The sequence below is a fragment of the Petromyzon marinus genome, chromosome 19 (genome assembly GCF_048934315.1).
Source record: "Petromyzon marinus isolate PM22_M1 ecotype Great Lakes invasive population chromosome 19, UKy_Petmar_22M1.pri1.0, whole genome shotgun sequence".
Classification (NCBI taxonomy): domain Eukaryota; kingdom Metazoa; phylum Chordata; class Hyperoartia; order Petromyzontiformes; family Petromyzontidae; genus Petromyzon; species Petromyzon marinus.
Window position 1 is genome coordinate 3,628,459 of NC_133685.1, and position 23,790 is coordinate 3,652,248.

The window sequence follows — 23,790 nt, forward strand, 5'->3', positions numbered from 1 at the left end:
CGCATAAATAAATGTTGCCTTTGGTGAAATGTGAAAATTCATTTCAAAAGCATCGCCCGCGCGCCGTGTGTTTATGGAAAGTGGAAAATAAATAAATGGAAAAAGCGCCACCCCGACTACTGCCACAACAACAACAACAAACGAATTAATCCCAGATTTAAATTACTCGTGTCTGAGAAGCGTCCACATTTTCCTTCCCCCCCGAGATGTTGGTTCCCAAGCTGCGGTCTCATCGCGGCCGCCACCCTCGCCGCATCGGCAAACAACAGGCGAGCAAAACAAAGGGGGTTGAAAAATCCCGGGCTTTCGGGAATCCGTGATCGCAGTCTCTTGTAGGGGGCGGCGGTCGGGGGAGGGGGGGGTTGGGTGGGGGGTGGCGGCCGTGTCCGCCCGTCCCAGCCTCGCGCGTTTCCAAATATTCCCGCTGGTGACTAAGTCCGTGAGCTGGCAGCGCGCGCGCGCGCGCGTGAGGGTGGGCGGGCAGGCGGACGGGGGGTGGGAGTGAGGCGTGACGGATCTCGCGCTCCGCACGCGACTCGCCGCGGTGACGGCGATTTCTTGAAAGCCCCGGGGCCGGCGTCACCTGCGGGAAGTGGCGAGTTCAAATAAATAAATAGATATCTTCGGTTTTTTTTTTATACCCTTCGCTTGAGGAGCTGATTTTTTTCCCGTTCCCTCTCTGCTGGTGAATCACCCCGGCGGCGCTGCCGTGCGGCCCCGGCTCCCGGCGTTCCTGTTGGTGTTTACGTCTGTCGTGACTAATTGTGCGGAGAGAATTTGCGCACCGAGAGTCGGCACGCGGGGGCCCTCCTCGCTTACGACGACGGCGGCGGCGGGGGAGGGGGGGGGGTGCACCACGCACCGTTAGCCCATTTCACCCCCCCCCCTCCATCCCCAACTCCCCTCCTTCTCCTCCTCTAATAGCCGCACATCAAACGTAAAGCGGGCACGGACGATGTCGCGGCAGACTAAACAAGCGCGGGCCGCCCTGTTTAGCGGGCGCTATTATAACGGACGCCCATTACACAAATCCCAATTTCCTGCGAAATAATGCGCGTGCGCTCTCTCTCCACGTGCGCGGGAGCACATCCTCGGCCGGGCTCTCTCGTATCGATTGAGGATTGAGACAGAACAGTACAGCCCCCCCCCCGCCTCCCTCACCACCCACCCGCCCCCCACCGCCCCCCCCCCGTTCCATCTCGATGTAATGGCAAAAGCTCACTTGCTCCGTCTGGTTTTCATAGCCGATGTGTCACTTTCGAGAGAGCGAGCGAGGGAGCAAGTGCGAGGCGCGCTCTCAATGAGGCTCATTGTCGGTTTATTTACTGGAAGTGCAGCGCCGCGCGGCCGATGGGTAGCTTCCCCGCCGGCTCATGAAAGGCACCGCCACGCTGGATGTATTCGTACGCGGAAGCAGTTTAAGTAATTTCCCCCCTCCCCCCAACCCCTCCTCTGACCCCCCTCATCTTCTTTCAATCCTCTCACAATGCCGTCTGTAAACTCTCAGCGATTTTTTTTTCTTTACGCGAGAGAAAATAAACCGAGCCGATGCAGCCGCCTAAACTAAACCATTGATGAAAAGGGCTAAAAACCCGAGGCTTTTCGTTCCTCTAAACTTTTTTTGTTTTTTGCGAAATCGTAACTCACTTTGAGGATGTGGTTCATTTGAAATGTTTGTGCTTTGGCTGAGAAAAAAAAGGGTCGCAGCCAAAGCCAGCGCGTTACCGTTCGTGCACAGCTTATTTTACAGGATGTCATTCGAATTAGAAACATTACTCACGGGGGGGCGGGCTTCTAATGAATTGGTAAATTGTCACCCGATCCCATTGGTCGCTGCAACCCTCGCTTTGACTCCGGTGAAGCGTCGCACGCATTTTCCTGCGCGCTCTCGGCCCCGGCCATCGGAACGTGGAATTGCCACCGCTTAGCGACGCGAGCGGGAGGAGCGGCTTTCCGCGAGTGGGGTTGGCTTACTGCACTGTGAACGCCGCTGCCCGAGTTAGATTCCCCGGCCATGGCTAACCAATCCTGAGAAATTCCTCCCACTGACCCGCTCCAACCGGCACGGTGAAGTATGGGCCAAACAATCCGTCCGATAACCAAACGTCGTGTGGGGGGAGGCCTTCATGCAGCGATGGATCCACAAAGACGCTCGACACTATATGCAATTAATTATTCGCGATAGTGTAAAGGTGGGTTGCTGTCTTAAGAGAGCAGAGTGAAAGTGTGCAAAATCATTGTTGCCCCCTTGCAGCACTGCCCCCCCCCCATGCCTGAGTGGCGCCTCGTTGGTTGTGGCTTCACACGCGGAGACAACGTCTCATGCCGTGGTTCGTCACGGAACCAAGTCGTCGCTGTCGTTCGCTCGAGCCGTGAGACAGTCTTGAAGGTGGGAGGAGGGGGTGGGGGGTCCGAACTAACGGAGGCATTGAAAACGTCCCTTAATACCCCTCGGATTTTATTCAATCCTAACAGAAGATTCCATCAGGAGTTAAAAATGTAACCTTTCGGCTAAAATGTGTTTGGACAATTCCCACAGTGGTATAATTGCCCAGGCAGGTTTTCACAAGATAATTGCGTGTGCGGTAGGGAGAGCGTGCGCAGCTCGTCTCTCTCTCTCTCCTCCCTCCCCGTGCTCGTTCCGCCCGCCGACTCCGGTTGCGCGCCGTTAGCGTGCCGCTGGCGCGCCACTGACGTCACGCCGGTGCGGCGCTCGCGCGGCGCTGACGTGCCGTGCCGCGGAGAGACGGCGCAAATTTGCGGCGGCGGCGGCGGCGGCGGCGTTAGTCTCGGCGTTTTCACGTTGCCCCCGTGCCTCCGTCGGGGTGACGCCCGCGCGCGGTAACGGGCCGATCGTGGCGCTGTCCAGTCAACGGTGAGGATGATCGTCGTCGGACGGCAGAGGCGGGACCCCTGCGTAGGCGTCCGCGGTTTGTGCCGAGGAACGGCGGTGCAGCGGCTGGCGCGCCGCACCGCGAACCCGGCGACCCGAGTTCGATGGCCGCCCATGGGCAACATCGGTGATGATTACCTGAGCTGGTCGTGGGACTCCCCTAGGTCGACTAAGCCTCAAATGAGTATCTGGTGTGGTTGTGACCACCCATCCGCTCCGTGCGACGTGTCGGCCGCCATAGCACAGCGCTTGCCATAACAGTCTGTTAAAGGCTGTACGGGGAATCTTTGACTTTGCTGTACGGCCCTCCGTTGTCTTTTTCAGTCGTGCCATGTGTTGGTCGGCACGATGTCTGACTCTTCGCTCCATTCGCTTTCTCGGGCGAATTGCTTGGCGGTCGTGGTGGCTACGCTGCTGCACGTGACTGCCGGTAATCCAGCCCTGTGGAAGTGGCAGCAGCAGCTGCGAGGGGTTGGTGGATCACCGAGGAGGTGCCATACCCTGGCTCGCCAGGAGAAGGCAGGGCAGCAAGTGGACGAATCGCCACATGTTTGCATCTGTACGCGGGGTGGGATAGGGTGTTTCCCCCTCGCACGTGTGGGTTTTCTCCAGGTGTTCCGGTTTTTAGCACGAATTGACTGAGAACATCTTAAAAAACATATTCTTGGTTCTTTTGGTAAAGTCACGTAGAAGAGAAACAATAAAATAATTGAAATATAAAACAATAAAATTATCACGACGTTTCGACTGCAACACAAGCAATCATCATCAGGTGTGAAAACCACAACAAGAAAATTTGAAGTGTCAGTTATTTTTAACGTTAGCACCACGGATAGAGATTTGACAGTTTGTTATTGTTTCCCTTCTACGTGACTTTACCGAAAGAACCAAGCATATGAATCCCTGCAGTCACGAAACCTTTAAATCAAAATGTTAAAAACATTTAAAATAAACTGAACGTAGCGGGCGGGACACCTTCCTGGAAAGAGGTTCCTTTGACCGAAGTGTGGCTCTCCAAAGAGACCTTCCCTCTTTAGTTTGGTCGGTTTCCCCTGGTTCTGTTTTTGTTTCATGATTTTCATGCACATTTGCGCATTGGGATCCTCAGATGGAATGCGCATTATACATTTTAATTATACTTTTATTATTATCATCATGCCAAAGAACCCGTGGTGACAACACACCGTCTCCGATTTGCACGGGTCGCTACGTACGGTGCCAGAGAAGTTCAACGTACATAAAGCATAATAGCGGGGGGGGGGGGGTTTGGGGTTAGATCGCGTAAATATATATATATCAATGTGTCGTTAGACCTGCCACCACTCGACAGAGCCAAATAGTAAGGGTTGTCACATGAAAAAAACGTGCCATTTAGCTCTTAGTTCAGCACATCGGTGTGTTGCAGAATAAACCCACAACTCTGTGCAACTCTGTGCGTGCGATGAAGCAACTCTGTGCGTGCGATACACAACCAACGTGACGTGCAAGGCATGACGGGAGAGTGCCGATCCTCCGGTCACAGCCGCGCCTTTCGCTGCCTAGAAATCACCTCTTTTTACATTACTATTATTATTGCTGCTCCTCTTGTGAGATATGAAGCCACCGAGAGAGAGGGAGCGAGAGAGAGAGAGCGGGGGCATGATAAAGGAGGAACAGAGGCAGGGAGAGGGGAGGGAGGGGGGGAGGGGTTAAGTAGTCATTTGAAAGTGCTTTTGATGTGGCCACAGCAGACTGCTAACCTGTGAAGGGGCTTTGCCCCTTGTAATTCAAGGCGCGGAATTGCCGTGGCGTGCAAGTGCCGCTCGAAACAGGCCTCCCTTCGCGAAAGCTCGCTTTCATATTTTCGGGTAGGCGGAGATTCCGTTCGTTTTTTTATTTTTGTAATCTTAACGTAATTTACCGGAGGTGAATGAAAAGGTTGGCGACGACCACTTTGTCGAAAAGCGACGGCTCGTGATGGCTCGCGGCCGGCTGCTCCCGGCTGCTAAATAAAATAAAAACTCGCGTGACGTTGCCCGGACAAAATAACGGTTCGCGGGAATTTGTCAGAAGGAGGGCGCCGCCCACCCCCTCTTGCGTGTGACCTGTCGAGCCTCATGGCGATCCGCTGCCGGGGGGGAAGGATTCGCGGTGCCGCGTCGAACGGCTTGTTGTTGCGTGTTAGTTCGTCGTTCTTCCACCCCCGCGCCTTCGATTCGCGCGGTTGGCTACGTACGGTGCGAAAGAAGTTCAACAGGAGCACGTTCGATGACGACGACGACGACGACGGCGATGATGACGGCACATACGAACATTTGGCGAGGTGTGGGCGCAGAGTTGGTTTGACCGTACGTCACCACGTCGGTCACCGTGGGTTGGTGGTGAATGGGTGGGATGGCGGAGGCAAGGAACAAATTCTACACGGCTCTCTCTCCGACGACATGAGCCCTGGCCAGGATCCAAACTCGGGCGGTCAGGTGCACGGGCGCAGAGAGTGCAGAGCGATAGTCCGCGCAGGGACGTTTTTTGGCGGATGCAATTGCACAGTTAGTTGGCTTCACGTCTTGTATTTGGAACAGCCCCATCGGCCGTCCGTCTGATCGGTCCATGCCATTACTGCGCAATCATCATGATCACTATCAGCCATGGTCAGTCCACTGCCGGTTAAAGGTCTCCTCAAGCAGTTGCCAGCACTCTTGAAGGTGTCGTCGATAAGAGTCGATAGGTTTCCTGAATTGAACCAAGGTCGTCGTTGGAGCTTGCGGTGAGAGACGGTAGAGGGAGCAGTGGGAGGAGCAGAAAGAGAAGCGTTGTGAGCTGCATCGTGACCCAGTGGGTGAGTGGGTGAGTGGGTGAGTGAGTGAGTCGGTGGATGGGTCGAGTGAGTGAGTGGGGAGAGAGGGTGGATGAGTGAGTGTGTTGTTGTGACCTGCGGGGGAAGGACAACAAACTAAACACAACAATCAATCGGATTTGATAAACCATTCGGGTCTTAATTGATTGTTCACGCTTACGGTGGTTTTCAGACAGCATACATTAATTTTTCGTCTCCCCCCTCCTCTTTTCCGAACATAGATGGACTCGTCCATCTAAACAAACTGTCAAATCGCTATCCGTGGTGCTAACGTTTAAAATAAATAATACAAACCGCCACTTCTTTCAAATGTTCTTGCCGTTGGTTTTCACACCTGAAGATGACTGCTTGTGTTGAGTCGAAACGTTGTGAGAATTTTATTGTTTTATATATATTTTATTGTTTCCCTTCTACGTGACTTTACCGAAAGAACCAAGAATATAAAAATACAACAATCAGTTCTAAAGAAATGAGTTTTTCCATTTCCAGTGGCTTCCTAATATCGGAAGGAAGAGCGTTCCAGACGGCCGCAGAAGCGCGTCCGAAAGCGCGTGATGCGGTGACCACCGTCTTTCTTTGACGGAAAGCCAAAATGCCGCCGCTGCGAGGATGAACGGGGTTTTCGTGATGATGGTGACCACGACCGTGACCGCTCGGCCAGGTGCTGTAGGTGTTGTGGTTCATTTGTGGCAAGCACGCTGTGTGTAAGACGGGTGCGAATACATGCGTACGTCTGGGAGACTGAGCTCCTGGACATGTGGAATTCTGAGCTCGGGGTCCGCTCATGGAAGGGGTCTGGAGCCGTCGTTATTATATCGGAATAATAATAATGCCACTTGTCTCCGTGTCGCAGTCCTCCCCGCCGCCATCCCCACCTCCCCCCACCTTTGGCAGCCGCTCGCAGAATAGCAGCCCCTTTGAGACGCGGGGCTTTAACTCGGCGACACGGACGGTCATTAAGCAGTGCGGCGCGGTAAACCATGCTCAAGCATGCAGGAAACTGCGAGGAATTAGAGGGAGTCATTTATGCCGCTCGTCCGCAAAAGCTTCGGAGTTAGGCTTCCGCAACGGGGCGCGCGGAACCCCCCCAACCGCCCCACCCCCCACCCCCCACCCCCCCATCCACCCCCCACCTCCCCCAGCGGCTCTGGCAAAGGAACGCGCACTTTGCAATCCAGACCAGGGTTTGTTGCCGTCCGGGATTTTTTTTGTTTTATTTCGCGCAAAAAGGTGCTCCCATGTCTTCCGTTGCCCAGGCCGGGTTAAAAGTAAAAAGGCCGCGCAAGCTCGCCGCTCCCCACCCCGCCCCTTCCCCCTCAACCGGGTTGCTTGTGCCGCTAGCCTGGCGAGAAAGGCGCCCGCTCTCTTCCCACGCTGGCGCCTCCGATCAGCACGGTCGGCTCCGTACCAACTGTGCACACACGCCGCGGAAGAGGTGGGGGGTACCCACACTTTAGCCCCCCGCACGTAACCCGCCGATTGACCGTCGCGTACCTATTTAGACTGCCGTGGGATGCGATGGGCGGAGGCGGTGATACGGCGTGGCGGGAGAGGGACGTGGGTGGGGATTTAATCAACTCGCTCCCGCCGTTCGAACTGCCGCTCCGGGAAATCGAATCGGATCGAGCCGGCGACCTCGGGATGGCATGCCCGGCGTGTTGTGACCGCTGTACGGTGGCGGCGGCGGCAGCGGCGGCAGCAGCGTTGTTTGCCGTGAAAGACGAGGGCAGTCTTAGCGCCGGCGATCGTTGCCGAGGAGGCTTTTGCGCTCGCCCTGAGATGCGCGGACAGGCGTGCACGGCAGTGGCGCGGAATGGCATGGTTCTGTCTGTAAAATCAATTGAATTGTATAGTGTGGCAGCAGCTACTCAACCACCGCCTGGAACGATGAAAGCCCAATTTGCCCTCGAGCAACAATGTTTTTTCACTTAATGCGGCACTCTTTCAGGAATGCATCTGCCGCGTCAAACGAGGGCTTTGCCGTAACTGCCCTTTCTCTCCCTTGGTTTTCTATTTCTCGTCAATTTTATTTCGGTTTTTTCTCTCCTCTTCCTCTCTCTCTCTCTCCCCCCGTAGAATCACAGCTCGAGAGGTGCGCGCCCGTAGTCTTGTCGCTTGCCAGCACGGCCGCCTTCCGTCATCCGGGCGCTGTTCATCCTCCATGTTGTTGTCGAAATATTGTCATCTTTTTTTTCACGCGCTCGCGACAACATCGGCAGCCGCTTCGGCGGCGGCGGCGGCGGCGGCGGCGGCGGTGGCTGTCGGCGGCTGGCAGCGCTACAGAGCCGCGGCTCGCGCGCCGAGACGTTCGCTATTAGCTCCGCGCCGGCGTTGATTGGCGAGCGCGACGCGTCCGCAGGTGGCGGCCTTATCTCGGAGGTGGCGCGCGACCGTCGTGGAGGGGGTGGCCCCCTCGTCACAATGGGCCGTCGTGATTAAAGACGCTTCCCTCCTCCAACCTCCCCCAACCCCCTCCGCCTCCCCCTCCGCCTCCCCCTCCGCCTCCCCCGCCCCCTCCCGCCGGAGCGTTTTGTTCTCCCTCGCCCCGACAAGCGCCGGATCGTGAGCGAGATTACCGCGGGACGCCCGGTGAAATCATCCGCGACGCGCGTGCGATGACATTTTTTTTTTTTTTTCATGGGGAACGGCGGTTTCGCGCACCAGTGGGATTTTATTGCGTTATCTTCGACTTCTTCGTGCATGCACGTGTTTGTCTCTGTCTGGGTGGCGCAGCGGTGGTTCGCACGCACGCACGCACACACACACACACACACGCACGCACACACACACACGCACGCGCGTGCGCGGGCGGGTGTGCACACACGCCGTGTGACAATTTCGAGCGAGCCTTGTTTGGCTCCTGGCGACGGTGCGCGACACCGATGGGTTAAAAGATGTACACACAATAAACCCTCTCTATCTGCGAGGGTTGCGTTCTTGAAAACGCTCGCGAATCCACAACTCTCACGCGCAGCGAAGGTTTACCGTGTGTATTTTTTTTCCGCCCGGTAAAGCTCTCCCCGGGTAGACATCAAGGGCGTCGTTTGTCATATATTTCCTGGATCGTAAGCTCCATCAGCTGGGAGGAGGTTCGCCGCCTTGCAACGCTCGGCCGGCCTCCGTTGTACGAGAGGTGTCGATCGTACGTCGTACGGGAGGATCACGAGCATGCCGCTTTGCAAAATCCATGGCGCGCGTCATTCGAGTGCGCTCTGAACGCGCGTGTGGGTGGTCGGCGATCGGAGGGAATGGGTGCCCAGGGCCGGTTCAGGCATCACTCGCGGATTGCACTCTTAACAGCCGTGCCACCGACTCGTCCTTTTAGATTTGCGAGTGTTTATGTCACCATCATAGGCGCACAGCACTTGCCCCAGCGGTCTGTTTAGGCTATACGGGTGGGGGTGGGGGGGGGTGGAAAAGCTTTGTCTTTGTTAGACTAAAATAATAGCGCCTACTTACACCCTGCACCCAACTTTTTGGTTCACTTGCTGTTTTTCGTTGACGACCGTAGTTTGTTAGTTGCTCAGCGTTCCTTCAGGACGCCCGGCTCTACTCGCTTCTCTGAAACACAGCGCTTGACGTTTTGTTTGTTTGTTGTCTCTGTTGTTGTTGTTGTGCTCACGCGCCGCTGATCCTCCTCCCTTGTGACATGGCCGGGCACACTCGCTGCCAACGGGATCATCGTCCGTTCAGCGAATGCAAAAAGCTCAGTTTAACGAGTAGGCTGTCCCGACCAATAGTATCCATAATAGGTTATATCGCGTGAATCTATAAATGTGTCATTAAACCCGCCATCACCCGACACAGCCAATTAGTAAGGTTTGTCACGTAAACAAAGCGTGCCAATTAGTTACTGGTACAGCACACCGGTGTGTTGGATACATGAACACTTTTGCCCCTCATTGGGTCACAGGTGACAACATCACATCTATCACTCTATTTAAGAAAACGAAACAGGAGGACTCTTCCCGCAAATCTCGCTGTCCGCCTGATGAGGCTGGTTGTAATTACCGGCGAAACGTCGTTCTCGACTTGTGAATATTGTGGCAGTGGGTTTACTCTCACAACACACCGGGTGTGCTGTGCTCGTGACACAAACCTTACTGATTGGCTGTGCCGCGTGGTGGCGGGTTTCACGACGCATTTATATTGAAGCGATCTAACCCAAAGCAACGTCTGTCACGGAAAATAAACCCAACACTCGAACTCTACCGGGATCCTCTCTCGCTCACGTTTGCGGAGGCCGTTCCCGGCCTTCTGCGAGGGAGCCAGCCCTCGTGAACCGCCCCGCTGACCCCACGCGTCGCGCTGCCTCTGTGTTCGTTGGCTGCTTCCCCCCCCCCTCCCCCGCTGATACCGCTCCCCTCCCCCGCCCCCAAACTCGCGCCCCCTACCCCCCCCCCCCGCGCACTACCGATGCAGAACCTGGCATCGTGCGTCGACCTGAGCGCTGAGGTCGTGTTCGACGGTGACCTCCGGCGGCTGTACGGCGAGGTGGCGTCTGCACGTCGCGCGGCCCGCAAGAGAAAACCCTCCACCACCCCCGGTGAGCTAGGCCTGGCGAGCGAGCGTGCGCATCGCAGTGTCTCGTGGGGTGAGCGCTGTTAGCGCGTGCTGGTGCTACGAATCACCCGGTGGCCCCGAGTTCGATTCCCGCTCACAGCCCCAACACCGAGGACGGACAATCGAACCGGTCCTCCCCACAAGTCAACTCGGCCTTCGTCCTGGTGCGGTGTATAAATATCACCGCTTGGGGAGACAAAGGCGGCCCCGATGCGGTGCTCGCCGCCCACCGTCTCGTGTGCAGTTGCGGCCTCAACAGGCGCACGCTAACAGCACTGTCTGTTAAGGCTATCGGGGGGAATCTTTGTCTTCGTGTGTTCTTAAATCCGTTAAACACATCTGCTCATGAGTGCATACAGGTGAGGGCGGAACGGCAGTGGAGCGGTTTAGCGTTGCTGCGCTACGATACCCGGCGGCACGAGTTCGGATTCCCGCTCGCGACCATCAACGGTGGCGAACGTTTGAACTGTGCCTGGGCCTTCCCCAGGTCGACTCGACCCACAATGAGTAACCCGGTGCGGCGTGTAAACGTCGTCGGCGCTGGGGAGACTAAGGTGGCCGGGCTTGGTTATGGGTCACCCACCGTCTGGTGTGTCGTCGCGGCCTTAATAGGCGCTCGCTTGCAGTGTCAGTAGTTGCCCCGGGCCTCCAAGTGGGGCGCTCGTAACGTACTCGACAGGTGGCTTACCGAACCGGCCGGATTGATCTCGCGACGGCGGCACGCGGGGTTCTTTTCAGGGTCCACCGCCCCAGCAGGCGGCCGCCGCCGCGTGCCGCGCTCGTGGGGTTAACGCGCCCGCCGGTGTTCAACCGGGGCGGCCGGTGTTCAACCGGGGCGGCCGCAGCCGCCACGAGCCTCCGTCGGCGGGCGCCGTCTTGCCGCCTAGCCCCGAGTGTCGAGCGTTCCGGCCCTCCCTTGCCCCGCCGTGGTGTCGCGTGCAGAGGAGGGGTCCGGCACGGGCGGCCACGGCGCGGACGGCGTGGCCGTCGAGGAGCCGGGGGACGCGGCCGAGAGACGCGCAGCGGCCCTGCTGCAGGCCGTGGCGCCGCACGCCCAGGTAGGGAGATCGCTGCCCCCACCCGTCGCCGGGGCTGTCGCCGCCGCCGCCGCCGCCCTCCCGATTGGCCGACTGGAACGGTGTTCGGTCCACAATACGTAGCCGTCGCGTCCCTTGCCCCGCCCCCGTTCGCCGTACCCGTGTGCACACGGCCCCTCCTTTGTCGATCCACTGCTGGATGAGGGAGCGTGTGTCCCCTGCCCCCGTTTCACTGTACTTGGCCACGCCGGTCGGCGCGGGTCGGCGAAGGCGGTGAGCGTGTAGCCCCCGCGAGTGTAGGAGTACAGTACAACATCGGGGTGTCTTTTTTCTGCGGCGTTCCCTCCGTGTCCACCTAATGGCCCCCGCGTTGTTGTAGCCCATGACGTCTGTCACGCGTGTGCGGGGCGCCCATCCTCAAGCACTATCCAGGCTCAAGTCGGCTTAGCTTCTGAGGGATGATGAGGTGGGATGCATTGTGGGTGATTTGTCTTCTGATCTCAGAGGCTAAGCTGCTGCTGAGCCGAGTCGGCACTTGGATTGGGAGACCACCTGAGAGTGCCAGGTGTTATAGGCTTGGAGATGGCAGCAGTCGATTCAAGAGTCCGGCAATGGATTATTGAATCTATCCGTAGAGCGCCAGCAGGGGGCGATGTTGCTCTGTAGTTTTCCCAAACTGAGTACAGTGACGCACCGCGATTTACGTCTCCCCCCCACTCCCCCCCCCCCCCATTTCACGTCGTTCCGCAAACACGTCGTCGCTTTATCATCAACGCTGCCACCCGAACTGCGTCTCCTCAACCCCCCCCACACACGCTCACGCCCGCTGACAGCGTCGTCCCGTCCTTTCGCCGTTAGCCGTCGCCCCTCAGCCTTTCGTCTCCACCACCCACTGCCACTGCTGCCCTGTAAATCCCTTTGGGTTTTTCGTCGTTTCGATATTCCTCGTCGCACCTTTGCAAGAACGCATCCCTGACGTAAACCGGGGGGGGTGGCGCGGGGTATTGCTGGTAATTGGTGAATTTGGACCGCGACAACGCCGGCACACAACGGCACACCTTCTCGTTTGCGAACAGCGTCATGGGATCTCGAACCCTCGGCTGTGGAGCGAATAGCGCGTGGCGTTAACCAGGGGGCGTCACGGCTCCGTCGTCAAGGGGAATAAACCATCATCACGTGAACTCGCCCGGTCATCCTCGCAGCAGCAGCAGCAGCAGCAGCTTCTGGCTGGCCATCGAACAAAGGCGGTCACCGCATCGCGCGCTTTCGCATGCGCTTCCGCGGCCGTCTGGAACGCTCTTCCGATATGAGGAAGCCACCGGGAGCTGTGCAATTTTAAATCGTCCAGATTGAAAGCGAATTTCTTTAGAACTGCTTCTCGTGTTTAGTTTGTTGTCCTTCCCCCGCACCTGCAAGTGGCACGGTTGGCTACGTACGGTGGGAAAGAGGCTCAATGTGCGTACGTGCGTTGCGACCAACGCCGTGCGCGAGCCGCTGTTGAAAAATTAATGGAGTCGCTTTATTTTCGATCGCGGTTGTCGTTTTTGTTGTTGTTGTTTCTCCCCCCTTCCCCCTTTCCCCTCCTCGCCACGGCAAGAAAATATAATTGAACGCGAAATCCGCCGTTCCGAATGGAGCGCGACAGAAAACTGTAACCCGTGGCTCCCCGCCGCTGTGTGTGTCCCGCAGAAGGAGCGATGCCGCGCGCCGCGCAAGGCCACGCCGAAAAAGAAAGCCAAGGGGCTCTTGAGATGAGTTTGCCAATTAACGACGACGGGGTTTGTTTTTAACGGCACGTGAAGCACGTGGAGGGATGGGGGCGGCGGGGCGGTGGGGTGGGTGGATGCATGGCGGTGGAACATAAAGTTTTAATCGCTTGCTACTTTTATCTTCTTTAATTACCCGGGAGGTGGGGGGGGTATTTATATACGGATGTTTTTTTTTTATATCCGCCGGTGAATCTGTACGAATTTTTATCCGCGGCCGGATTTTTCCGTGGGATTCGCGAACGCTGCCCCCCCCCGCTGCCCCCGCTGTGCGTCGAGAAGCGATCGTGCGAGGGTGCCCACGACGCAGATCGTTTCCCTCTCGTTTAAACGCACGCCACGGTTTGAATCAAGGTTTCACATTTTAAATAAAGGTTCACATTTTAACAGCGCAGGGGGAAGGCGTGTGTTTTATGTGCGTATATTGTGAAAGTGTTTGCCAGATGTTGATAAAGCTGACCGATTATTAAAAAAGGAAACTGAATTTATTTTACGGCTTTCCGATGTGCTACCTCCCTCGCCGGAGGTCGTGGGTTCGATCCCGACTTGAGTGAACACGCGTTTAGAGTGTATGGCCGCTATACATTCCCACGTGATGAGCCACTTCGTTGAGCTGTCATTTGTGGTCAGGTCGCTGCTGAAAAAGAGCCGTGTAGTTCAGTCGGCCTTACCTGGTAAAATGCAAATGTGGTTTACAATTTATTCGGTCAATACGAGTCCCCCAAAGAAGCTTCTCAAGCACGTGGCTGTGAAACATCGGACGTTAGAACTATAATTATGCATAACTCAGACTCACCGTTAGCATCATCGTGGCGACTGTAAACACCACCTGATAGGAGGCATTGTCTGCTTGCTCTGTCATCACTGAAGGGATAATTTTGTTTTAAGTTGGTAATTCGTGATGTATGTACACTGCATGTTGTACCTTTTTTTCTTCCTTCGTGCGGTTAAATTACATTTTTATTCTCCCGTGTAAACAGGCGTTGCACGATAGTCAAGTTTAATGAACAACGAAAATCTACCGATATAATTAACTGCAATTTTCACAATCTTTATTTTATTGCGGAGAAATTCGATGATTTTATGAAGCTCTTTTTTTCCCCAGCTGCCCAGTCGGGGATGGTCAGCGATGTTACATCAACAGACAATACCAGCAAGGATACAAGAGCAAGTTCGAGAAAGGGTTAAGTTCACTGATTAAATAGTTAAACATAAATAAAGCGTGGAAGTACAGATTGCACTCGTGCATAAATATTTCCTGCGGATTTGTCAACACCAAACGCGAGCTTAAACAACGCAAGCAAAAAAAAACCTTTTTTATTTAACCAGCTATGATAGCTCGACATTGTGGCTTATTGCGTGGAAAATTTAGAGCAGCACAAATACTCTAAAATTTGAAGGGAAAAACCGGAGGACCCGGAGTAAAATCCACGCGACCACGGGGAGAGAGAGAGAGAGAGGGAGACACGCAAACTCCAACATATACAGCAGGCGTTGCTGGGGTCCGTATTGAACCCGCGCGACCTCCTGCATACCAGGCGAGGTAGTTGACATCTCGCCACCGTGGCGACCTTGGGCAATGCAGAAAAACAAAAAAGACCAAGACCACACAGAGACGACGCAGTCACTCGATTACGTTCCACTTCAAATGTTAACTCTCGATACCATGGGCAAGGTTCATAGTTACAGTCGCGAATGTCCCTGTATTTGGTTTTCTTTTTTTGTTTTGGGAGGGAAGATTTGACGAGGTCAAGGGACGAGAGAGATGAGGTTGTTCCCCCGGAAGCTTCACAACGGGAGATGACACTCGGCCACGGATTTCCCTCTGCCCGCAGTCACCATCGCAGTGTAAACTAACAAGAGTCCACGATACTCTTTGGTTCTTTCGCTAAAGTCACGTAGGTAGAACAATGAAACGAAAAATAACGTCGTGAGAATTTTATTGTTTTATATTTTTTATTATTTTATTGTTTCCCTTCTACGTGACTTTACCGAAAGAACCAAGAAGATGAATCCCTGCAGTCACGAAAGCTTTAAATCGAAATTTAACGGAGGTTTTATTTGTTTTTTTTTTACCTGCGTGACTTTACCGAAAGAACCATAGAGTATGGATTCCTGCAGTCACGCAAGCTTCATATCACGATTGGAAGAATACACGAGATAAAATGAGAGCAGTCGGGAGCGAAAAGCAATGCCTCGCGTTAAATTGGATGGAGTTTAGTGTTTTTATTTTTATTTTAGCGCACCTTTCTGCTTGCGGTGCAATCTGAGCCCGCCGCCCCTACTGGACACGTGTGACGAAGAGCTTCACAGCACGTCGGATTTCTCCAGGATAAATAAACAAGATTCTGATTCTGACAATTCTTACAACTGAGTCACGGAACCATTAGAGATAGTTGAGTAACTAACTGTACTCGTCAAGCCTCTGTGTGTATCAGCGTGTGTGTGTGTCAGCGTGTGTGTCAGTGTGTGTGTCAGTGTGTCATCCTGTGTGTGTGTGTCAGCGTGTGTGTCAGCGTGTATGTGTGTCAGCGTGTGTGTGTGTCAGTGTGTGTGTGTCAGCGTGTGTGTGTGTCAGCGTGTGTGTGTGTGTGGGGAGCGATAGTGTAGCGGTTAGCGCGCTGCGCTATGAACCTGGCGACCCGAGTTCGATTCCCGCTCACGGCCAACACCAGTGACGATTATCTGAACCGGTCCCGGGCCTCCCCTAGGTCGACTCAGCCTCAAATGAGTACCTTGTGTGGTGTGTAAACATTGCCACTAGGGAGACAAAGGCGGTCGGGCGTGGTGCTGGCCACCCACCCCCTCGTGTACCGTTCCGGCCTTCATAGGTGCTCGCTAACAGCACTTGCCCCTACAGTCTGTTAAGGCTATATGGGGGATCTTTGTCTTTGTGTGTCAGCGTGTGTGTGTGTGTGTCAGCGTGTGTGTGTCAGCGTGTGTGTGTGTGTGCTCACTAACAGTGGGGAGCGGCAGTGCAGCGGTTAGCGCTACGCTGCGCTACGAACCCGCTGGCGGCCAACATCGGTGACGAATATCTGAACCGGTCCCGAGCCTCCCCTAGGTCGACTCCGCCTCAAATGAGTACCCGGTGCGGTATTAAAACAGCGCCACTGGGGAGACAAAGGCGGTCGGGCCTGATGCTGGCCACCCACCCCCTCTTGTGCCGTGTCAGTCTTCAGAAGGTGCTCGCTAACAGCACTTGCCCCAACAGTCTGTTACATGCTACACGGGGATCTTTGTGTGTCACTGTGTGTGTGCGTGTCAAGGTGTGCGTGTCAGCACTGTACTCTTATGTGTTTTGGTGTGCGAGGGGGGTGTGCACAGTACACTATACAATTATAAACATACAATAGAACAATTCAACTTACAACAAAACATTGTTGCAGGGAACAGCTGTAAACCAGGAAGCTAAAAGGGGATGTTTGTGTTACCACTTATTTTGGCACAATTGCAACAGGACTCCCGATATGTATTTAAAAACAATAACCATGCCTGATCTTCCCCTCGCGATGCGCACATCCCCTTAGCCCTCCCCCCACACATTGGGTAAGTCTCCGGAACGTGCGTATGTATGTTGAACTTCTTTCGCACCGTACGTAGCCAACGCGAGGTGCTGTTTGCACCGAGAGATGCTCTACTAATCTGAACGGCATCCTCTTTTGAAGCCACCTAATTTACACGTGTTTTTTGTTTGTTACATATATTAACTTACATGTATATATGTGTGCGTGTGCTGTATACACTCTACATATGTATACATATTGTATATATACACAAGCGACATAAGTCGCTTGCTTGCTACAGTGGCAATGGGGGGGGTGGAGAACGGTGGGCAGAGGAGCGCCGCTCACAACAACGAGCGGAGCACCGGGCGGGTAAAACGCGACAACTCGGGTGAGCGCAGCTGGTGCCACCTTGCCAGTGGCAACCCCCCCCCGCAAAGTCGTTCAAGCCGTAGTGTCCGCTGGGTTCTGAGATCTCGTGCCCCCCACCTCCTTGCCAGCGTGCCTTCCGGACACTTCATGCAGCCTCAGAAGTGCACCTAGCCTGGCGCACAGAGCGACGCGGTGACGTCGCCGGCGACTCCGTGGCGTCACTGGCTCCGCGCGCCAGAGCTTGCAGTCCGCTGGTCAGCGGGTTTGAATTCGATCTCCCGGACACCGTAGTTGAAGGTGGTCATCTCACACTCACTCACACCCCCCCCCCCCCCCAGACACCCGTATGGTCGCCTGTGCCCATCCAACAGCGGTGTTCATGGATGGACGCGGCACAGTGGTTGAGGGCAGTGCCGGATGATCCTCGTAGCACAAGTGGCTACATATGTTGTAGTAGCTACAACACGTGTAGTGTAGCTACTACACGTGTAGTAGCTACTATACACGTGTAGTAGCTACGGGCCCCGCACTTTCAAGGGCCCCGCGCTAAATGCTTTCAAGCTATCAATTCCGGTTCAGTGATTCTGCACTTTGCTCTATTACTATAGTACTATACCGCCTTCAACTTTTACGAACGTTTGGGTGTTTAAAGTTAGCGATTTGTCATTATCTGGCCGTATAGCGAATGAAAAAATACAATAACTTCACTATGCAAGTAAAAAAATTGTGTTTTAATATTGACATGTTTTTTTAAATTTAGGGGCCCCTTTATAACATCATGCTACAGGCCCGGCACTAGCTTAATCCGGCATTGGCCGAGCGAAACCACACGAACTCTCTCACTCTCCTGGAGCCCTCTCGTCGTGGCGTGCGAGCGAGCAGCAGACCTCCCTCCCACATTGGCATCGAGCTCCTGAGCATATTTGCCGTACGCAAGAATAGAATAGCGTGTGGGAAATGTCGATGGGCCCAATGTTAGCCTGGACAATGTTAGTCTGTGGGTCCTATGTTGGTTTATGGGCAATGTTAGTCCATGGTTCCAGTGTTAGTTAACGGGTCCAATATTGGTTTATGGGCAATGTTAATATATAGGGCAATGTTAGTCTATGGGTCCATTGTTAGTTTATGGGCAATATTAGTCCATGGGTCCAATGTTGTTCTATGGGCAATGTTAGTCTATGGGTCCAGTGTTGGTCTATGGGCAATGTTAATCTTCGAAACAATCGTAAATCACTGTGGTCTGCCCTCATTCAACGGAAGAGGAACAGCAAAACCACACGAACTGTCTGCTGAAGCCCTCTCGTCGTGGCTGGCAGCACATCTCGACATTGGCACGGGTCCCCCCTCCACCTCTGTCCAGCGTGGAAGAGTAGGCCAACGTCTAAGACATGCTGTCTGGAGCTTCCACTATTCGATGGCCTTCTGCAAGCAGTGGCGTGAGCGGGAGTCATTGCAGGGCTGCTCCTTTACCTTTGTTTCCCCCAACGTCACGTGGCGTCACGTGTCCTTTGTGACGCTGCTGGGGGGTATGGCGCCGTGTGCCCGTCGCGTGGGAGAGCCGTCGTCTGTCCGTCCAGGTGAGCGAGGGTTGCGGTGTTTATAAATTTGGGGCTGAGCATTGAGTGTTGTCAACCGTGCACAGACGATAAGGCGATTGGCGAATATTAAGTGAACGGGCAGCCAATCGGGGTGGGGGTTGGGGGGGGGTACGGTGGGCCATGTGGAGCAGAGCCAATTGCTCTTAAAATATTTCAAGTGGCAATCGTGCGACAAGTGGTAATCCGCACCTCCGATGAGCACGCTTGGCTACGTACGGCGCGAAAGAAGTTCAACGTGCACGAAAAAATACGTGCGTGGGTGGAGTGCGTCCGCGAGAGGGTTCGCAGCCAGCGAAGAAACGAACCTAAACGCATTGCGGATGTTCCTAAGAATGGCCATTGCCCGAAACGTCTATCAGATCTATTTATTGAAAATTCATCTTCCGAGGCCGTATTATTGACGAATGTGTTGAATGTTTTATTGTTGGGGTGAGTGGTATGGGGCAAGGGGTGGAGTTGGGGGGGGGTGGACATCGAAGAGCATTTTCAAAAGAAGACATCTCGGGCGGCAGTAGTTCTTGGGGAGCGATCTTCCGTGGCCCACTGGGGATGTGGCGATGCTCGTGGGAAGCAGCCCGCGGAAGTTGTGCAAATTGGGGGTAACATTAGGAACACATTGTGTGTGTGCGTGCGTTTCACTGTCCATTGCACAGCTATTTTGAGCGGTTGATAGCAAGTTAAACGTAACCGAAATTTTATTTTATTTTACCAGGTAAGACCCACTGAGCGATGTAGCTATTTTTTTTCTTCCCAAAAGCGACCTGGCCACATGTGGTAGCCCAACGAAATGGCTCTTATCATCGTGTGGGAATTTAGAGCAGCCAAAGACTGGATTGCATGTTGTCTCTAAATGTGGAAGGGAAAACTGGAGAATGAGAAATCCACGCGACCACGGAGAGAGAGAAACGCAAATGGGTCGGTATCGAACCCACGACCTCCTGTATACCAGGCGAGGTATTTAACGTCTTGCTAAATGATGTTAAATACCTCGCCTGGCGCTTTTTGGTTTGTTAAATAAACGTTTCACAGTGGGGTTTTTTTTCTTCTTTTGGAAAATGTCTGTTGAGCAGCAGAGGGCAGTGCAGTTAAACAACGTCGTTGTGTTGTACTCTACCGCTCTATGCTCCCGCGTCTGTGCTGCTGCTTGCCACATTCACCCCCCCCCCCCCGGCACCCCCGGCACCCCCGGCACCCCCGCGATAACCCGCACGGTTTGTGGGGGAGACCCTCATCCAGCAGTGGATGAACCAAATAACACGACGATAACAGAGGCCGTGAAGAAGGGTCAGGAGGTGGTCTCCAGGTGGTGGAGGAGGAAAATGGTGATGGTGGAGGAGAAGGGATGGTGGTGATGGTGGAGGAGGAGAGTGGTGATGGTGGTGGAGAGGCGAGGTGGTGGTGGAGGAGAATGGTGATGGTGGTGGAGAGGCGAGGTGGTGGTGGTGGAGGAGAATGGTGATGGTGGTGGCGGTTCAGGAGGAGTGAGGTGGTGATGGTGGAGGAGGAGAGTGGTGATGGTGGTGGAGAGGCGAGGTGGTGGTGGTGGTGGTGGTGGAGGAGAATGGTGATGGTGGTGGCGGTTCAGGAGGTGTGAGGTGGTGATGGTGGTGATGTGGAGAGGTGAAGGGGTGGTGGAGAGATGAGGAGGAGGAGGGATGACGATGGTGGAGGAGGTGTAGGAGGAGAAGTGAAGTGGTGGTGGAGGAGGAGGAGTTGATGGAGAAGAGATGAGAATTGTGATAGCGGTGTTGGTCGCTTCTGAGTCGGCCTACAAAGAGAAAGTCTCTTTCTCTCTCTCGCTCTTCACCTCTCTAAGGCACGCGCATGTATGTTTAGGCATGTATGTTTAGGCATGTATGTCTAGGCATGTATGTTTAGGCATGTATGTTTAGGCATGTATGTCTAGGCATGTATGTCTAGGCATGTATGTCTAGGCATGTATGTTTAGGCATGTATGTCTAGGCATGTATGTTTAGGCATGTATGTCTAGGCATATATGTCTAGGCATGTATGTCTAGGCATATATGTCTAGGCATGTATGTCTAGGCATGTATGTCTAGGCATGTATGTTTAGGCATGTATGTTTAGGCATGTTGTATGCGTGCGGTGGCGATATCCCGCCGAGCACGAAGGCGACTTTAAATAGCCCCGTGTTTAGAAGACGCAACGCATTTAACAGCTTACGTAAGCTAGCGCCCGTGCCCTTGCCCCTCGGTTACCAGGAGGCTGTTACTCCCTTGTCTGCCCCTCTGTTTTTGCCTTCGGTGATTAATCAAAACGTATCTTTACCACTTTAACTTTACACGGGGGGGGGGGGGGGGGGAGGGTGGTGGTGTTTCGCAGCCGACATTATTATGCGCAATTTGATTTGTTTGGGGCGGGGCAGGGGGTGGTGAGGTCCCATGGTAATGATTTGGCCACATGGCTGGCGTGAAAACCCCGTCAAACGCCACGAACCGACACAGCCAAACAGTCCATGATAGAGGTTTTTTTTGGGGGTTAGATCGCGTAAATACAAATGTTGTGTCGTTAAGCAAGCCACCACCCGGCACAGCCAATTAGTAAATGTTTTTCACGTGACACAAAACACGCACATTCGTTACTCGTTGGGGAGTAAATCCACAACAGTTACAATTGTAAAGGCGGGTTTAAACGACACGTTTATATTTACACGATCTAACCCAACAACCTATTTTATGAATAATGTCGGTCGCGAAAGCCATACTTCGTGTTAAACTGACAGTCAAACAGATTACGTTTTTTTATTCTTTCATGGGACACTTTATTTTTGCCGGCATCAAGACGATAACATAAAAAAACAAGAATAGACTTTAACCGTTTTATGGAAATATCAAAGCATCAATAATGTTGGGACTTGCTTTTGCCTTTGGGCTCTGCACCATTTGGCTTTGTTCTCTGGTCTAACACCGCTGGTGAGACGAGGCCACCAAGAACGTCGTCTCTGGTGTAGGACAATCAGTTCCAATGACAATGCATCACATTATTATTGTCATTATGAGAGCAGTGTTCGTTAGCATGTTTTGTTTTTGTGTGTGTGTGCCGCAAGTGTGATGTGTGGTTAATGCAGACTTGATGATGCCTTGCAATAGGTGTGTGTCTTATTTGGTGTTTGATACATCTTATCGCCTTCTGTATTATTGGCAGGAGGGGTTAAAGCCAATTGTTGTTTAATCAAGTTGTATTTTCGCGAGCACAAAGCGTTTAGCAATCGTGCTCCTTCGGAGGACCCTGACGTACTCGTTCTCTGCAATGTGGACTCTCGTTTTTTAGTTGTTCTTGTTGCTGCGATGCTCCCGCACCACGGATCTGTGCCACAGTGGCTAGGAGATGTTAACTACCTCGCCTGGTATACAGGAGGTCGTGGATTCGATCCCGACAGTGACGCCTGCTGTATATTTGGAGTTTGCGTTTCTCTCTCTCATCATCATCACGGTGGCTAGGAGATGTTAACTACCTCGCCTGATATACAGGAGGTCGTGGATTCGATCCCGACAGTGACGCCTGCTGTATATTTGGAGTTTGCGTTTCTTTCTCTCATCATCATCATCACTGTGGCTAGGAGATGTTAACTACCTCGCCTGGTATACAGGAGGTCGTGGGTTCGCCCCAGTGATGCCTGCTGTATATTTGGAGTTTGCGTGTCTCTCTCTCCTCATCATCATCATCACGGTGGCTAGGAGATGTCAACTACCTCGCCTGGTATACAGGAGGTCGTGGGTTCGCCCCGACAGTGACGCCTGATGTTTATTTGGAGTTTGCGTTTCTCTCTCTCATCATCATCACGGTGGCTAGGAGATGTTAACTACCTCGCCTGGTATACAGGAGGTCGTGGGTTCGATCCCGACAGTGACGCCTGCTGTATATTTGGAGTTTGCGTTTCTCTCTCTCTCATATCATCATCACGGTGGCTAGGAGATGTTAACTACCTCGCCTGGTATACAGGAGGTCGTGGGTTCGCCCCGACAGTGACGCCTGCTGTATATTTGGAGTTTGCGTGTCTCTCTCCCCGTGGTCGCGTGGACTTTTCTCGGGATCCACTGGTTTTTCTCTCCACATTTAGAATCAACATCACGCGTTTAGAGTATTTTGGCTACTATATATTTCCACGTGATGATAAGCCACTTCGTTGAGCTATCATTTGTGGCCAGGTCGCTTCTGAAAAAGAGCTACATAGCTCCGTGAGCCTTACCTGGTAAACTAAAAATAGTTGATAGTTCGTTAATCCTCTTGTGAAGTAGCCGGGAAGCTGGATAGAGGGGATCATTCTCGTAACGAACAAAAACTACGAACTTAGACAACGCGACAGTGATTTGTCTTGTCGTTGGAGGTCACTCGCCGACCAGTTGAAGGTCAAATGTCACGCCCAGCGTGTAGCTCCGTTAGACGCGCGCCGTTTTCACTTGAAAGCTGCGTTCATGCATCCTCGGGTTAAGATGCAGGAAGCCCGAAATGATACGTAGCGACGATTGCCATATGTGCATTATTAATTATAGCGACGCATGAACATGCCAGCCAATAGCAGGGTAGATTTATTTGCCGTGCGATGATGTGTACGTACGTTGAACTTCTTCCGCACCGTCCGTAGCCAACCGCGCTCATCGGCGGCGCGGGGGAAGGAGTGTCCTGCGTGCCAAACACGAACAGCATTTCGATTGCAATGAGTATTCAATCCAGATGATGATTTTAAAGCATCATGGCTCCCAGTGGCTTCCCGATATCTGAGGGAGAAGAGCGCGTTCCAGACGGCCGCAGAAGCAGCGCATCCGAAAGGCCGATGGTGCGGTGACCGCCGCCTTTTTTTCGATGGCCAGCGGCCAGCCGGTTACAATAATGCTGTTTCAAGTGAAAACGCAATCGAGGCTCTGCGTGTCCTTTTAAAGTGGATGTTGCGGCACTGCCGTGATGCTGTAGGCTGCGGTGCAGCGGTCTGCAGTGCCCGTTTAATTAGCCTCGGTGTACGCCCATCCAAGCACTATACAGGCTCAAAACATGCTTAACTTTCGAGATCTGAGCAGAGCGTGCGCTTTCCAAATGTTTGTTTTATAACTGGCTTTACAAAATGACAAGGCCACAAAACGAATGAATGTTAAATGCACGTCAATAAAATTAAGTGTAAACATGGGAACACGATGAATGCAAATCAAATAGGTTAATTTAGCAAGCCCAACATAGCCATCGTGATCATGCAGCGAGTTCAAGTC

At 53.6% G+C, this 23,790-nt stretch overlaps 1 protein-coding gene across 4 annotated transcripts in view; it reads left to right on the top strand.

Moving 5' to 3' along the window:
* NHEJ1 (non-homologous end joining factor 1) overlaps positions 1 to 13,484 on the top strand; it is a 40,185-nt gene extending 26,701 nt beyond the window's left edge. For 3 of the 4 annotated variants that reach the window (XM_032956978.2, XM_032956977.2, XM_032956979.2), the window contains exons 6-8: positions 10,149 to 10,272; positions 11,232 to 11,347; positions 13,016 to 13,484. In XM_032956978.2, the coding sequence (XP_032812869.2) occupies positions 10,149 to 10,272; positions 11,232 to 11,347; positions 13,016 to 13,081 (306 nt within the window). In that variant the 3' untranslated portion in view covers positions 13,082 to 13,484. Of the gene's footprint in view, positions 1 to 10,148; positions 10,273 to 11,027; positions 11,206 to 11,231; positions 11,348 to 13,015 lie in introns of those variants that run through there. The other variant, XM_032956980.2, reaches the window with a different exon arrangement.
* The last annotated feature ends 10,306 nt before the right edge of the window (positions 13,485 to 23,790 follow it).